Below are 17336 nucleotides of genomic sequence, written 5' to 3' on the forward strand. Positions count from 1 at the left end.
TCTGAGCCAGAATGATGTCTTCGTTTTGGTAATTATAACCTGCCCAATGCCAGTTTCGCCAATTATATTTCATTTATTTTCAAGATCTGAGTTAAACTATCTGCTGCTGCTTTCAGTATATGGCAATAAATGTCATGTAAAACGGCATTCAAACTCACATTGTTAGCATGTAACACTGAATAAAGCACATGAGGTTTACCTGAGGTGATCATTTCATAGTTTTATGTTGTTCACCTGTGAGAAATACAAGCTGTTTCTAATATACCAATTCGAGGTGCTTAGGACAAAAACTGCTTTTAATATGGAAAATATTCCTTCTATCGCGTGCTGTTGGTTTTATTTACAACACGGTTTAAATCACTCGCTGTCCTCAATTTGGCAACCTGTGCTTGTGGTTGTTTTGATCCAGAAGTGCACTACCTAGTTTAACCACTGGGTGTCAAGCGTACATACTCCACCTTTAAGTAACAATTAAAGTAATGCATTACTTTAAAAAAATTAAGTAATAATATTTGAGTTACTTTTTATTTTAATTAATTTGCTTCTAAAAAATAAACAGCTGAATTCAAATTGACAGTCACAGTGAATCATACACTCAAGGAGAGAATGCGTTCATTATTTTGAAGGCATCAAAAAAAAGGAAAGGAGCATCAATGAACAGTGATTTTATGTAACTAATAAGGCAAAAAGTAACAAACAAATTGCTTTAAACTTTCATTAATATGTATATATGGCATGTAGAGCTCTGGGGTCAGAAAGTTCTCAGAAGATAACATTATCCCAAATTATTGTTATTTTGTGTGTTTTTATAAAGGTAAATGAAGGTGTAGGTCATAAAGTGCATTATTAGAGCTCCTCAATTTAAAAACACACTGCAAGTTCTGAAAGAGATCAAGCCTCAGCAAAAGAAAAGAAAAGCAAAAGTAACAAAAAAATAACTTAACACGTTACTTACCGTAAAAAGTAACTTAGTAATGCAACTAGATACTTGTTTTGGGAGTAACTCAATATTGTAATGCATTACATGCAAAAGTAACTTTCCCCAACACTAATAACAAGTATATATTGTTTACATTTTCCTTATTTCAGAATCCAGAAGTCCCCTTATTTGTTAGCCAGTATTTATTTTTTATTTTTATTTTTTTGCGGGAAAACTGCCGAAATATGTACTCTGGACCATTAATAACAGTCCTGACACAATTCACTTGCATTTAATTGAGAAAAAATATTCCTGTAATATTTTGCTCTAAAACATTCATTTCACTTTGGTTGAGGAACATCTGTCATACACATCTGGGAAGACATAGGGGTCATCACTCACCATTCCCCAAGGGGAGTCCCAGGATGGTTCTCCAGGCTTAGAAGCCTTCCACAATGCAAAGTCATTCTGTGATCTTTTCTCACTAAGTCTATCTGCTGAGATGCTCAAGTCTCCTACAAAAGTAAAAAAAGAACGGAATTATAACAATAAAATAAAAACATTTAAAGACCTAGTGAATATGAAAACGAGGCAGCAGATAAGCAATTGCATCCTTTCCTAATTTAGTGTTATGCAAAGAATAAATCTGGCTCATTGATTCCACTACTCATCATTATTTTGCATTATCTGATCAATCCGCTCTTTTGCTGTGCATCGAGATGTATTATATTAATATCGCATTGACATTCCACATCTGGTTTTCATAGATATAATAGACAGTTGAATAGTTTATAATGACAGACCCGTTTACAAATAAATAATAAAAGCATAAACCATTTTAAAGGGTATATTGCAGTATATTCCGGTACCTTCTCCCTCCTGAAGAGCTTTCTGATCACCCACAGCCTCTGGAACCAGTTTGGCGTAAGAGTGAGCAGGGCAAGAATCAAACTTTGCAGTGTCAAAATATACAGATCCATTGGACTCATACCTCGTGAAAAAAAGACAGCAGAAATTCATTCTTATGTACTCTGCAAAATACTCAGGAAAACTGATCAATCAATCGAGAAAGAAGACAGTTCCATTCCTACCCATAACCATTGTCCACAATCTTTTTGACAAACGCCACGATCTCTGGCACGTACTCACTGACCCGCGTGAGAACATCAGGAGGAAGGACCTGCCAATCAAAAACAGCACTGCTTAGAATAAACATGTTTTCACAAATTTGTATGATCGTGAATGGCTACGCCGCTTAAAAGTGACATTAAATAATGTTAGTTTTGTGTTCATCAACAAATCTTGAAAAATCTTATTGATTAATACATCTAAAATCTTAATATTTAAATACGTTTTTACAAATGTAATTGTTTTTCTGAAAATAAATGTACACCTGCATTAAAGGGTTTTGTTCGCCCAAAGATAAAGTAAAATGAAAGTTATTTTATTAATTACTCATGCTCACGTCATTCCAAACCCCTGACACCTTCGTTCATCTTTGGAACACGAATTAAGATATTTTGGAATAAATCCAAGAGCTCCCTCATTCCCCACAGATGGTCCCGACTCGTTCAGAAAAATCCAGAAAAATAACAAAAAACATCCTCAAAACAGACCATATGCCTGCAGAGGTACAATAATGAAGCTACAAGAATACTTTGTCCCTACATACCAAAGTAACAACTTCATTCAAAAGTTTCTTCTCCTCATTGTGGGTATAGGTTGCACATTCACGAAAGCATTGTGTTCTTGTTTGCGTCACATGCGCCTGTGTTTTTTTTTTTTTTAAGGGCACCTATTTTACCCATTTTACAAGATGTAAGATAAGCCTTTGGTGTCTCCAGAATGTGTCTGTAAAATTTCAGCTCAAAATACCCATCAGATAATTTATTATAGGCTCCGGAATATGCTAATTTTGGTGTCTGAGTACAGTGTAGCTGTTTTTGTAGCCTGTGGCTTTAAATGCAAACGAACTGCTTCTCCCCCACCCACCATTCTAACATGCGTGTCTGTGTCTCCTGCGATACATCAGATAAACAGCAGTCAGTGATAGAGACAGACACGGATGAAGCTGAAATACAGCTCAATAGTCAAAAATACCAAGCGAGTTTATTTTATGTATTTGTGATGGAGTTTATTCAAGCCTTTCTGAAATGATGAGATGACCATGGCTGTGGTGATTATAGCGGTTAAGAATTACATAGCAATTTTACTCTTTATTTAATAGTCTTTATTACAAACTTGTTCTGTTTTAAAAACGTTTAAAACTTATTTAAAAAAAATTTAAATCACAGTGAGTCGGGCGCCTGTCAATCAATTCCATGGGTAGGGAAAACCACACTCCTACGTCACGTTGCAGTGGGCCTCAAAATCACTGGGATTTGGGTTCTACTTTAACGTCAGGAAATAAAAAAGAAACTTGTTTGGTTTATATCACTCCAATACGACAGTGGACACACTATACCTACACACAGTTCTGTCCAAACAGCTTACAAAAGTTGATTTTCATTATGAGTGCCCTTTAAAAAATAGAGGACGTTGCGTAGGCAGCTGGGGTATACATTAGCATGAAAGTGTGCCCTATACTGATACTGAAGGGAGGAAACTATAGTATAGAGTCATTATTCTTGTTTTACATGCGCACAAAAGTATTCTTGTAGCTTGATAATAATCCAATTACAGGACCATTGTTTTGTTTGGAATATCTTTTGTATATATATATATATATATATATATATATATATATATATATATATATATATATTACTTAATTATTATTTAATCTAAAATGATTCAATTGTATTCTGAAAATTAACTAAGATCTCTGGGTTTGAAACAACATGAGGGTAAGTAAGTATTACTTATTATTCATTAGGCAAATAAATAAATAAATGAAATAACACTTTAACAGAAATGTGATTTACAATTCATTGCGATAATTTGATCATGATCCTTTTTAAAGTAACCCTAAAAGCCTTGAACAACAGTATATGCGCAAACGACTTATGTTTAATTTTAAATGATTAAATATCCCATCAATGTTAGCTCACTCACATTCAGGGCTTCCATGTCTTTATGGTACTCTCCTTCCCAGTACTTTGGCAGCAAAGAGAATATGGAGTTTTCTGTCACTTGGCTCCCTAACTGCGAGTCTAACCAATCTGACAGAAGATCCTTGGCCTCCTCCAGTAAGACCTAAAAAAAGACACAATAACGTGCCACTGAACGACATCAGCCGTATGTTTTGGAACAGGATCAGTCACGTGCCGCTGATCAAACTGGGTCACATTAAATGTTTTTTTAAAAAGATGTACCTGTGCCTGCTTCTGAATCGAATCCTGTGCAGCCTTGCTCTGCACTGCCACCTGCAGGGGACACAGAGCGGCATCCACTGCCACATCCAGTCTCTCCAGCATCTGCTTTTTATCTGGGTCAGTAGTCTCAGCAAGCTTGGCTTTAAAAGGCTAAACACAATAAAACCAAATTACATTAAAGCACAGTGTTGTGGAAAGAGATGAAAAAAGCTATGAAAACATTTACAGGAAGGCCAGTCGCTAACTGTTTGAGCTGGTCATGCTTTTATTTTGTCTTCAGAGCTAGTTAGAAGAAAATCATTTGTTTTCATTAGTTAATGGCAGATCTGTCAGTACTTTAGCAGCTTGTATAAATCTTTATTATTGTGCTAATGTTCACTAGGAGAATTTGCGCAACCTTAAAGCAAGGCACACCGATAATGACTGAAAATGAGTTTAGTGGAAACACAGAGATAGACTTGAACAGATCTAAAGCTTGTTTGAAATGGACAAACCACTTTTCTTGCCTATTGTGAAAGATACCAGAACTTTCTTGAATAATAATAATAATAATAATAATAATAATAATAATAATAATATAAAGTTTGGATCACTGTTGTTTTTATGTATGTGATCTATTCATATGAATGATAAAACATACAACAAAAATCTTTTTGAAAGAAAACTCATTCAGAATAAATGATAACAGTGTTTTATTTTTGGCCAAATGACACCTTTCTTCTCAGAAAGTGAGTTGAGTAGCTCACCGTTCGTGCTGTTAACACATCCTGCAGGATCTGAGCAGCACTGGGCTTCTTCTCTCTGTACTGCTCCAGCAGGTAATTCTGTCGGGCTCTTTTGATGATCTGAAACAAAGAGGTCACACTGGTGATTTTATCTCGAGAACACAGAGTACGTTCTAAAACAGATTATGTCTAATAAGCTTTCAAAGACTGTAGTCATGCAAATGCGCTAAACTGGTTCCTTTTATCAGCGTAAAATCAAACCAAAGCATAAACCAATCGGCACATTTAGATTTTTGCCTGTTACCCTGATTTTTCCAGTACGTAGTGCACATGTGTAATAGGAAAGGATTCTCATGACAGATTTGAGTGCATTCAACCACTAAAGGTTTTGTTTTTGGTAGAGGTGGAAATTCTGTATTTTGGAAAACTCTTTCTTGAACCAAGAAACTCTAAAAAATAACTTCTCACTTTAAAAAACCAGAGGCAAAAGGCTAAAACAGGTTTTGTAAATACATATTTTATGTGATTTAATAAAACACACAACCCTTTTATTTTTTTATTATTTTCATAACCTTAAAGGCACATTATGTTTGTTTTATTTAAGTTTTTCCACTTCGGCTACAATCTGACATCTATCTTCTTTAAAATGAGACCAAGTTTAAATGCAGTGCCTACATTCTCAGAAAAAAAAGTATAATGCTTTTTTATTTACAAATAATACTCCTTAAGGAACAGTGTTGTACCTTTGTAAAAGTTGTACCTTAGATGGTATAGAAAAGACCTCTTATGATACTGTTCTGTACCTTTTATGGTACAATTGAAATGAAGGTCCACAATTGTTCACATAAAAAAAGGTACATAAGTGTTGGACAACTCCTTCTTTAATACAATATATATAAAAATAAATATAACTGGAAAGGCAAAGTGATTTATGAATAATTTCAAGACTAAAACTAAAATTATAATTCAAAAGCATATGTATTAAGAAACTCATAAACATTAATTATTAAGTTCTATAATACAAAACAACAGGTAAAACAAAACTAAAGTTATTGTAATCTAAACATTTAAGGCATTTTTAATAAACATTTGGGAAGCATTTTCTGATAAATAAAGTTTCATTATTGATATCTACAACTTTTGGCATTTGCTTTCCACTACGCACGTGAGCTGGCAAAAGTTATGCATATGCAAAGTGTTCATGCAGACATTTTGGTATTGTAAAACTAATCAAACATTGTGCAAATCTTGTTACAATTCCTTCGCATAATTCTATTTCTATTTTAAAAATAAGTAAATTAAATGAACTTTCAAGCAATTACAAAAGTATAGTGTGAAAATTGGAGAGAAAAAAATGTCATATTGTACATGGGAGAACGTGTTTCTGTAACATGTTTGTAAAAAGTGTTGAGAAATGTTGAGCAAAAAACAGATCTTTGGATTTATGTTAAATTATTTTTATTCTTTTATTCTATTCATTGTAAATGGAAAAGGTGCATTTACAAATTTTTTTTTACTTTTTTTTTTAAAACATTGTTTAAAAATGTATTTGATGTTTTATATTTACTAAAAATAAATTGACGCATTTTGGATATACTGTAGCAAAATGTCTTGGCACTGTAGTGGTTCCTTCATGGATCAGATTTGTACCTTTGATGTACAATATTGTATCTGCAGGTTTTAAAAACCAAAGGTACATTTTGATTTCCTATGGTACAAATCATGTCCTTAAAAGGTACAAACTCCAATGATGCAAATTTGTTTCTTTGTCGTAAAGAACATTTCTGTTCCATAAAAATCTCCTTCAGGATAAAGTTGCAGAAAGACACATACACATACGCACTAAAGCATTGAAGATTGGCAATTATTTAAGTCGGATGTCCAAACCTGGTCCTTGAGAGTTTAGCTCCAACCCTAATCAAACACTCCTGAACCAGATAATCAAGCTCTTACTAGATATACTAGAAACTTCCTGGCAGGTGTATTGACGCAAGTTGAAGCTAAACTCAGCAGGACACCGACCCTCCAGGACATCTCTGATTTAATTTGAACATGTCATTTTTATGTAAGCGGGGGCCAAAGTTAATGGGTTAAGGTCGACAACTGTACAGATTGTGCACAAGCACTCCTCTTACTTTGTCATCAATGTCTGTGATGTTCATACAGTAGAAGACATCATACTTGAAATAGTTCTTCAGTATTCTCCGGAGTATGTCAAAAGAAATGTAGGACCTGAAAGGACAAGGACATTGAATCGTTATCAAATACAGAGAACCCATACATAAAAACAAACGCTGAATGAGCCTTGGATGGAAAACTTGATTTATTCTTGCTCTCTTTGCTCGTCAAACTGCATTCAAACACTGCAGCTCGGAGTGCTTTGTGATTTGGTTTACAGCCTCACATACACAAACTAACAATTCATTAGCCAGGACTGAATGCCTGTTTCAGCCTTTTCATTGACCACTGTGCTGTGTCTATTGTCAAGCTGTAAACAAAGAAGAAACTCTGTGAATGGATGAGGAATATGTCACCTGGCGTGACCCATGTGAGAAGCGTCATACACCGTGGGGCCGCAGCAGTACCACAGAACCCTGTTGCCATTCTGCGGTACAAATACCTCCTGTAAAACATAAAAAAGCATAGATATTAATGATAATTGAATTTTTTTACTATTTTTCAGCATCCAATGAACATTTTTGATGATAAAAACTAGAGCTGCACGATATTGGAAAAATCGGAAATATTATGATATGAATACAGTTTAACAAGATAGTTTGAATAGCTCTATTTGACATTTTTTAGGGGGAGTCTGACAGTATTCAGGTACAGAAACTGAATAATCACAATGCAAAACATGCTGTTCTTATTTTGCTTTGTCAACTGCAATGTGAATATTGCTGATGTGCACATTGCAATGTTGATGCTGAAATGATGTATTGTGCAGCCCTAATCAAAACAATTAAAAAAACAACCTGTTAATAATTTTCCTTTTGTATACTCGCAGTCAACAAAGATGGCAGATTCTTTGCGGACTATTCATTGCTAATGATGCAAACAGCAGTGCATAGTCACTCTGAAAGTAAATGCTGCTTTTGGGGACTGCCCCACTAATGTCGCTCCTTTAATGGTGTTATTTATGTTCAGGGTTTCATCATGTGAATATACTGATTTTGCACAGAAAGGAGGGTTTTTTGTTAGTAACTCTGCTCTGCACTCAGAAATGCTGCAGAGGTAGAAAGTTGTAAGTGTGACATACTGTACAATACGTTACTTATGCCAAACACATATACATTAGATATTACATAGTGCAAATTTAACATAATACAAGCACTTTACGGATCTAAAACTATAGTACTATGCAACTCTGAATGTGCTTCACACAACTTAGTGGGCTTGATAAACCACCTGTAGAAAAATCACACTCGTTTATCTCTGACACTTTAACTGCTACTTGCACCAGTTTGCACATTTGCACCAGACATTTTATTACAATCACTCCAAATCTCTAGTGTGCTTTACACAGGTGAGTGGGTTTGACAAACCACCTGTAAAAGCACTATTCTATCTAAAAAACAAACAAATATAATACTAAAAAACTCCCCCGTTCTTACTCTAGCACTTAATTCTCTGTTTGAATAATTAAATTGTATAATTAGCACCTCTTGTGTGTATTGCCTCTTTTTTTAAAAATGCTGAATGCCAACTCAATTGTAAGTCACTTTGGACAAAGGTGTCTACTAAATGGCTAAATGGAAATGTAGTATTAATAATAAAGAATTCAATCATTTAATTCTAATGGAACAACATTAATGCAGATTTTAATCTTTGCTGTTATTTTCACTAGACCAACATATGTTTAAAGTAAAAAATATGTTCCTTATACTCGAAGAGTTTGGATGCAAAAGCCTCTTGTGTATAGGTCCAGTAATTTCACTATTAATATAATTAGCCTTTAAAGTGTAAGAACTTGACTGAAACATGCACTAGAAATTGACTTAAAAGGTTTACATTTTTACTATTTATTATCACCAAGGCTACATTTATCTGACTTAAAATAAAATGCGCATTTGGAATCATTCATTCATTTTCTTGTCGGCTTAGTCCCTTTATTAATCTGGGGTCGCCACAGTGGAATGAACTGCCAACTTATCCAGCATTTTGTTTTACGCAGCGGATGCCCTTCCAGCCGCAACGCATCTCTGGAAAACATCCACACACACTCATACACAACGGACAATTTAGCCCACCCAATCCACCTGTATCGCATGTCTTTGGACTGTGGGGGAAACCGGAGCACCCGGAAAAAACCCACAGGAACGCAGGGAGAACATGCGTTACAGGTGGATTGGGACACAGAAATGCCAACTGACGCAGTCAAGGCTCGAACCCACAACCTTCTTGCTGTGAGGTGACAGCACTACCTACTGCGCCACGTCGCCCGCATTTGGAATCATGAGAAAGATAATATTGAAATAACAACAAAACAAGAGCAATTTTGGTGGGAATTATGACAATTTAAAATAACTCCCATTTAAATGTAACTTCATCAAATTAGCATATTAGAATTAATACATGTGACACCGAAGAGTAATGAGTGCTAAAATTTCAGATCTTCACTGTATTCAGCATTTAAGATGAATTTACTTCATTGTTGAAAAAGGAGAATTAATTTATCAAGTAAAAACATTGGCTACTACAATATTTATTTATTTATTTTATTTAGTTTAAAAAAAAAACAATTTCATGCTTATGCTTATTATGCTCATGCTTATTATACTACCAAAATAGTAATACACTATGAGTAAATATGGTAAAAGGTAGCGTATTTTACTCTTTTAGTAATGTGCTGTGGTATATTTCAAAGCGTACCTTGGTGCGTGTGAGGCTGTTGTAAAGACGTAGCTTTGAAATGTCTGTTCCCTCTGGAGGAGACCATGGTGGCTGCACCCGTTTTCCCTTCGCTGAAAAACAACACAGACATTTTTTTTTAAACCAAAATGACTGATTAGTACAAAAAATGAGTCACTTCATTTTCTAGTGTGTGTGGAGACAACAGGTGCACCATGGGAAATAGCTGTTGCTGCACACCTGCTGCAATACAGAGTCCTCTCCAGTAATATTGGTAAATATGAACAAAGCAGGCAGTGAAGAATGTCTTGATTTATCCTTTTCATCTTTTGCTTAAAACACAGCACATTTTATTAAAAGACAAATATCTTTGTTTAAAATATGTGTGCCACAGGAATTGACACAAATTTAACTCATACGCAAATCTGATATTTCTACATTTACACCTCAGTGACTACTAAAACAATGGGCCAATCATAAAGCTAAAACTTATAATATCATTTATTTTCAGTGAAAGGTTGTTGAGCATCACAAAATCAGAAGTGGCTGTAATGGCAAAAAAACTGAACATGTCAACACAATCTCACTGCAATTTGTGGCTAATTGGTATGATCTCATTCATTCAGTTTAGTATGAATGCTCATCCTGCTCATAACGGTTGAGTTGAGGACTGGGATTTGAGAGCAAACCTCCTTTTAATAATCATACGTTTTTAGTACAAATTAATTCATATGAATTTGTGCGAATTAGTTTAATTTATTAACTTTTCTGATAATAGATAATCACATCCAAAATAAAAGTTTGTTTTGACATAACATATATGTGTGTATTATATATATGTAAAACACTCACATGCATAAAACAAAACTATACAAACATTCTTTTGTTCCATAGACACGTGAATGTATATAAAATTTGTATGATTTACATATATATTTTATATCTAAATATAAATAAATAGTTTCTCAAATGCATGCATGCATGTGTATTTATATATACATAATAAATATACACAGTACACACACATATATTATGTAAAAACAAACTTTTTACTTTGGATGTGATTGATCACGATTAATCTTTGCACAGCACTAAAATAGTTATGTTTCCTTGTAAGATCAGGCTGAAAATACCCATTTCCACCACGAGGGCCATAATTGAGAAATTTCAGTCAACAGGAAGTGCTTTGAATCAGCCTGGAAGATGAGGGTTCGAGAGGCCAAATAGGCATTAGAGCAGGAGTGCCCAAACTTTTTCGTATAAAGGGCTAAAAACAAATATCATTATGAGCCATGGGCCGAAGGTAAATATACCAAACTATATTACAATAAAGTCGCCATGGGTAGTTTCCTAATTTATTTCATAGTATTTAAAAATGAATAAACATTCCTAATCATATTAACTATAAGGCCTTTGCCTTGATTTGCTTACCAAAGTCTCTGCATTGTCCTCTATCCATCAGGTGACAGTATGTTTAAACATTTAAACTAAATCTGATTAATTCACAATATTTAATTGAAACATTTAATTTCAATTAGCTTTTAACAATAAACCAATCAAACAAAAGATCACATTATTACATTTGAAAAAGACAATCTCTGAACAGTCCTTCTCTCTCTTCTCAGATGGGATAATGGGCCAAATCAAAGGTTACCTTGGGCCAACTTTAGCCCTAGTTTGGGCATCTCTGGATTAGTGTGTTAATGTCAGAATGATGACAATCTGACATCATTTATTATTTATTTTACATACAAATTCTTGTATAAGTTCAAAAAATAGATATATTTTAAATTATGCAGATGATACCGCTTTGGTGAGCCTTTTAAACAAAGAGGAGGAAGAACACAGGCCTGTTCTTGACTTCTTTTTAGACTTGTGTAAAAATTCAAAGTTTCTCCTAAATATTCCTAAAACTAAGCAGATGGGTATTGATTTTAGAGAGAGAGCACAAAGCAAAACTCATCCCACATTAATTAATGGGGAGCAAATTCAGTTAGTAACAAATTATAAACATTTGGGTGTGATGCTGGACAATAAACTTAAGTGGGATGTATAGACTGACTGTGTAAGGAAAAAGCTTCAACAGAGAATGTACTTCTTAAAGAAACTATTGTCTTTTAATGTTTTAATGATCCTGTTCTATAGGGCTTTTATTGAAAGTATTGCAACATTTTGTGTGATCTGTTGGTATGGAAATGCTTCTGAGGACCAGAAGAGGTCACTGGGGAGGTGGTAACAACAGCCAGTAAGTTGTTGTGAACAAAACTAAATTGATAGTACAAAGAAAGAGTACTAAATGAGGCTATCATAATTGTCAACGATAAGCGACATCCTTAATCAAACACCTTCCAATTGTTACAATCAGGTCATCGACAGTGTTCTCAGGTGTGTAAGAAATAGGAAAAAATTTTCGTTTATACCCCAAGCAATTAAGCTTTTAAATTCCTCCTCCCTCAGTAGCAGTTGATGGCTAGTAGACTGGATATTTATTTAGAGTAGGGGTACTATGTTTATATATATATATATATATATATATATATATATATATATATATATATATATATATATATATATATATATATATATATATATATATATGCCAAATGTGAACTGTCAGAAGTCTCTGTGAGTGTATACTGCAAATGAAATTTCCTTTACGGGGACAAATAAAGTTAACTAACTAACTAACCATCACAAAAAATTGCTGAAGGGATTTAAAATTTTTTAAAAATCATCCAAAAACAACTAAAGCATCTTCAGTTTATTGTTAATATTTTGAGAAAAACACCAAAAAAATCAATAAAGATTAATTTTTTATAGCCTATTTGGCTCACATTTACCAAAGGTGCCAATAATAGCGCAGGCAATGGTATGAGGGGAAATTTCTCCCCCGGAAAACAGAAAACATGTATTTCTATATGACTATGAAAGTGAAACAAAATGATGTGCAAACAAACCCTGCATCTAAACCACAAGCACCTCATTGTGGGCCAGTCACCAGTGATTCAACTCGTTCCTCTCCTGCACAGAACAAACTTGAGGGACGGTCTTGTTTTGACTGTACATTGTCAGTCACCTCGGCTTATGTACACTAACACACCCTCAGACTCATGCAAACACACACTGCAGATATCCTCCGCACAGAAACCACTAACTCAAAGTACGAAAACTGCAGCTACAGCCTACGTTCATGCACCCTGGGTTCTGTCTACTCACTGCTGCATTCTGGGCTCTGGTCATTGGCTTGGGGCTTCAGGAAGGCTATGTGTTTGTACCAGCGCAGGGCATGGACATGGTGCTCAGATGGGGGCCTGCAGAGAAGCGCAAAGGCTTCTGCGTCCGCCTGCGAGGGCCCGTAGCCAGCCAGGTAACTGCGGCTGCTCAAGTACTCATTCAGAGCCTCAACCAAGCGAGAATCCTCACTTATGCGCAGTAAGAAGCCATAATCAAAGGCTGGGAAAACAAAAGGGCATAGAGAGACACACAAACACACACACAGACAGAGGAGTAGACGTTAGAGACGTGCTACGGGCCCATAGAGAGTGACTGTGATGATGACACCTGTAATCCTCTCTAACCTCAGCACTCTTAAACGTAAGCTGTCATAATCAGCTCATGCACACAATTAAGCAACAATACAGTCATAACTATGTCAATTAACTTAATAATTGAGGGTACGTTCCAGAACTTGTTTGGAGTCAAACGGAAAAATGAAAAAAATAAATATGTGAATGTGTATGCAACTAAAGATGGAACATATTTATATGATACAAATAAACTAAATGATTTGGATGACACTAAAATTGTTATTTCTACAATTATACTGTAAACCCCAAAAAGTTAAGGTAACTCAGAAACCATTTGAGGAAACCGATTGCAACAAACCCTTTAAGTTTAAAAACTAATCCTAATGAGTACTGTGAACTTAACCCATTTGAGTAAATTAAGCAATTTGAGCACAGTAAAACCCAATAAATGAAGAGAACTCAAACCAACTTGAGCTACTGTAAAACCCAACAAGTTAAAGCAACTCAAACCACTTGAGGAAACTGATTGCTACAAACCATTTGAGTTAAAAAAAAACAAATCTATATGAGTACTGTGAACTTACTCCATTTAAGTTGAAGTAATGAAGAATTTAACTCATTACCTTCAAAACTGAGTTCAAAACTCTTTTCAAATGAGTAGAATTAACTCAGTCAATTTTGAGTTAACTACACTCATTTCATTTGATAAAGTTGACTGTTTTGATAGAGATGACTCTTTTTCATTAAGTCAAAGTAACTAAGTAAGTTAAACTTCACTTTAATAAATGCTGGGTTCCAAACAATTTCTTTATGTTGTTCCAACACAAATCGATTAAGTTAACTTAATCGTTTATAAAAATTTAAGTGGACTGAACATAAAACAATTAAGCAGTCTCCAAAATAATCTTAAGAATTGTGGTTTTTCATCGCATTTTGAATAAGTAGTTTGAAAAAGTAGCAGTTTTTTTTTTTTTTTTTTTGAGTGCAACTCATTTCATTTAGTGATTTTCCCTGTTAGGTTTTATAGTGTACTAACAAGACTAGAATATAATAATATAATATAATATAATATAATATAATATAATATAATATAATAAATAAACATATTTTAAAGTATAAATACTTTTAAAAATCATTAAAGTGACAAAAGAATGCAAACTTAAGCTTCTCTAAAATTTAACTACAAACTTGAAATATAATAAATAAGAGCTCATTCGAAATATTGATAAACACTAGAGCTACTTTATACATTAATAAGAGTTAATAATAAATATTAAGAAGTAGTACTTATACCTATTATTAAATAATCCACAATTATACTGTGGATTTAAGAAAAGCATATTCTATTGAAAGAAAAAGACAACAAAAAATGCAAATCAGAAAAAATTAACTAATAAAAAAATTAAGAAAAAAATAAATCGAATGAGCCTGCTCTTTATTAAATTAAAACCAATTATAAATCAGAAAAATCTGACTCACTGAAAGACGCACAGTATATAAAACAAGCTGATGTTTGTGTTCTGTATAAATCACAGTTTCAGCATTTTGTATTTTATTCAGCAGTCTTTTTACTTGAAGACCTGCAAGTATTATCATGTCAATAATTAATGTAAAAATGAATTGTAAGTAAGAGAAGGGAAGGGAAGTTCCCTGTCAATTCTTATCCCTTGTAAAATATGACATTTCAATCCTTGTGTGTCATTCAGCTACCTGATTTCAGCTCGACTTATCTGTCAAAGCTGTATTCAGGGAGAAATGGAGCTATTATAACAATAGAGCTGTTATACACATAAATAGAAGACACTTTGGTCCCATTAACAATACATGTTTACATTAAAACAGCAGCTCAGCAAAACAAACAGTTGGTAAATCCTGTAACAGCTGCAGTTTTGAATAGAAACAGCATTAATGAATCTCTTTAAAGAGGCCTAACCAGAGGAAAAGGCGTGAATGTTCATTAGAATACAATGTCACTGATGAAAACCGCAAATAAAATTAAATAAGTAAATACAGAAATATTACCTGCGTCTCCTGCGCTTGCCATTTTCCACTATCTGATGCAACAATAACGTGTCCGGAAAAAATGAAAGGAAACCACAATGAAACACAGGACATGCAGGAAAGCAATGCGCCTTTGCGGATCTGTAGATCATTTCCGTCGCTCTTGTGCGTGGGTTATCATATACAGATCCGATGTTCTTGTGCTCGATTGCAGAATAATACTTCCGGGAAGATTAAAGCGTCTTTCGTTTCAACATAAAAGTTTCCTCTATTAAATTAAAATTAGGTAAGCTGTACCATTAATATGTATCAATTTTGGTAATTAAATTTATTCAAAATTAATGCTTACAATAAATATTTCCAATACAATGTTTAAAGATTCGTTGTAAACAAACATTTTCGATGTTTCAGAACTGTAGACTACAATAAATTGAGTTATAAGCTTAAAATAGGGTTATATAAACGCTGTAATATAATATAGACACTGTAGTTCTCGACGTATTTTCATGTTACTACGTGAAAATGAGATTATTTCAACTCTTCTTCTTCTTCTTCTTCTTCTTCTTCTTCTTCTTCTTCTTCTTCTTCTTCTTCTTCTTCTTCTTCTTCTTCTTCTTCTTCTTCTTCCTCTAAACACAGACCACTAGGGGGAATCCAAGTATAAGGTGAGGTATATATATATATATATATATATATATTTTTTTTTTTATGAGAATACAGTCGACTTCAAAATTTTGTATATTGTTAATTTGCTCATTATATATGTTTTTTTTTTTTTTATTTATTTATAAATGTAAACGGGCAGTGAAAAACCTAATTTTACTCACTTTAAAATAGAAATAGGTCATTACAGATGTACGATAAAAGAAACAAAAAATACCAGCAGATGCCCTTCCAGCCACAACCCATCCCTGGGAAACTTCCACACACACACTCATTCACACTCATACACTATGGACAATTTAACCTGTACTGCATGTCTTTGGACTGTGGGGGAAAACGAAGCACCCGGAGGAAACCCACGCTAACGCAGGGAGAACATGCAAACTCCACACAGAAACGCCAACTGACCCAGCCGAGGTTTGAACCAGAGACCTTCTTGCTGTGAGGCGACAGCACTACCTACTGCACCACTGCATCGCCCTTTTCACTCAACTTGACTTTATATTATTCACAGAGGACCACTTTGTGAAGATAAAAGTCAGATAAATCTTGGATAAAACGCTCAAGAAAGAGTGGTCAGAGGAATCTTGGATAACCTAAATAAAAATAAACAGCAAACTTTCATTTTTGAGTGAACTACCCTTTTAAATAGGAACTAAAACCTCCACTAGATGGCAGCAAATCTTAAAGGGATAATTCACCCAAAAATGAACATTTGACATAATTATTTTACACTACATTTGTTCAAAACCAATGTGTCTTTTTATCTTCCGTTTAGTATGTTTCCATAGTATGTTTTTAATTATTAATATTATTGATTATGTTATGGATGTCAATTCTTCATTATTCAACAGAACAAAATAAAAAGGATCTCATAAAGGTTTAGAACAAGTAGAGGGTGAGTAACAGTTTAGGGCTGTCATTTTTTTAAATTCTTATTTCTATTCACGAAAGACTTGAAGAACAGGTCTGCCTTATATTTAAGTGTGAGCACAGAATATTAGGTCAAAAAGTAGACTTAATCTTATTCTCAAAAGGAGGACAAATGAGCATAAGACTCACTAGGCTGGACAGTCCGAGCTAAAACTGGACAGATGGCCACCTTAAGAAGCCGGACTTAAGAAATGTTTGTACTTTGTGGTAGAACAGAGTTGGCACGCGCAACACGCTAGATTTGGTGGCATTGGTTGCAGGTCAAGGAGCCTGTCAGCCTGCTCCCATCTTTGCTTTGTGACTCCAGACAGACTGCAGACTATCTAACCTCTCTGACAAGGGCGCAGATTACTCGTAGCTGCTGAGCGCTGAACCCTCCCTTCTGAATGCACACGACAGTCAC

The 17336-nt window shown here is 34.3% G+C and overlaps 1 protein-coding gene across 2 annotated transcripts in view; it reads right to left on the reverse strand.

The window, feature by feature from the left end:
- cars1 (cysteinyl-tRNA synthetase 1) overlaps positions 1-15467 on the reverse strand; it is a 37494-nt gene extending 22027 nt beyond the window's left edge. The window contains exons 1-11 of one of the 2 annotated variants that reach the window (XM_056461602.1): positions 15359-15459; positions 13026-13262; positions 9831-9922; positions 7493-7581; positions 7094-7190; positions 4980-5078; positions 4234-4383; positions 3974-4114; positions 2011-2099; positions 1789-1910; positions 1322-1434 (exon numbers count right to left, since the gene is read on the reverse strand). In XM_056461602.1, the coding sequence (XP_056317577.1) occupies positions 1322-1434; positions 1789-1910; positions 2011-2099; positions 3974-4114; positions 4234-4383; positions 4980-5078; positions 7094-7190; positions 7493-7581; positions 9831-9922; positions 13026-13262; positions 15359-15380 (1251 nt within the window). In that variant the 5' untranslated portion in view covers positions 15381-15459. Of the gene's footprint in view, positions 1-1321; positions 1435-1788; positions 1911-2010; positions 2100-3973; positions 4115-4233; positions 4384-4979; positions 5079-7093; positions 7191-7492; positions 7582-9830; positions 9923-13025; positions 13263-15358 lie in introns of both variants that reach the window. The other variant, XM_056461603.1, reaches the window with a different exon arrangement.
- Positions 15468-17336: the final 1869 nt, after the last annotated feature.

This window comes from Danio aesculapii, chromosome 7, assembly GCF_903798145.1.
Source record: "Danio aesculapii chromosome 7, fDanAes4.1, whole genome shotgun sequence".
In the NCBI taxonomy this organism is placed as follows: Eukaryota; Metazoa; Chordata; class Actinopteri; order Cypriniformes; family Danionidae; genus Danio; species Danio aesculapii.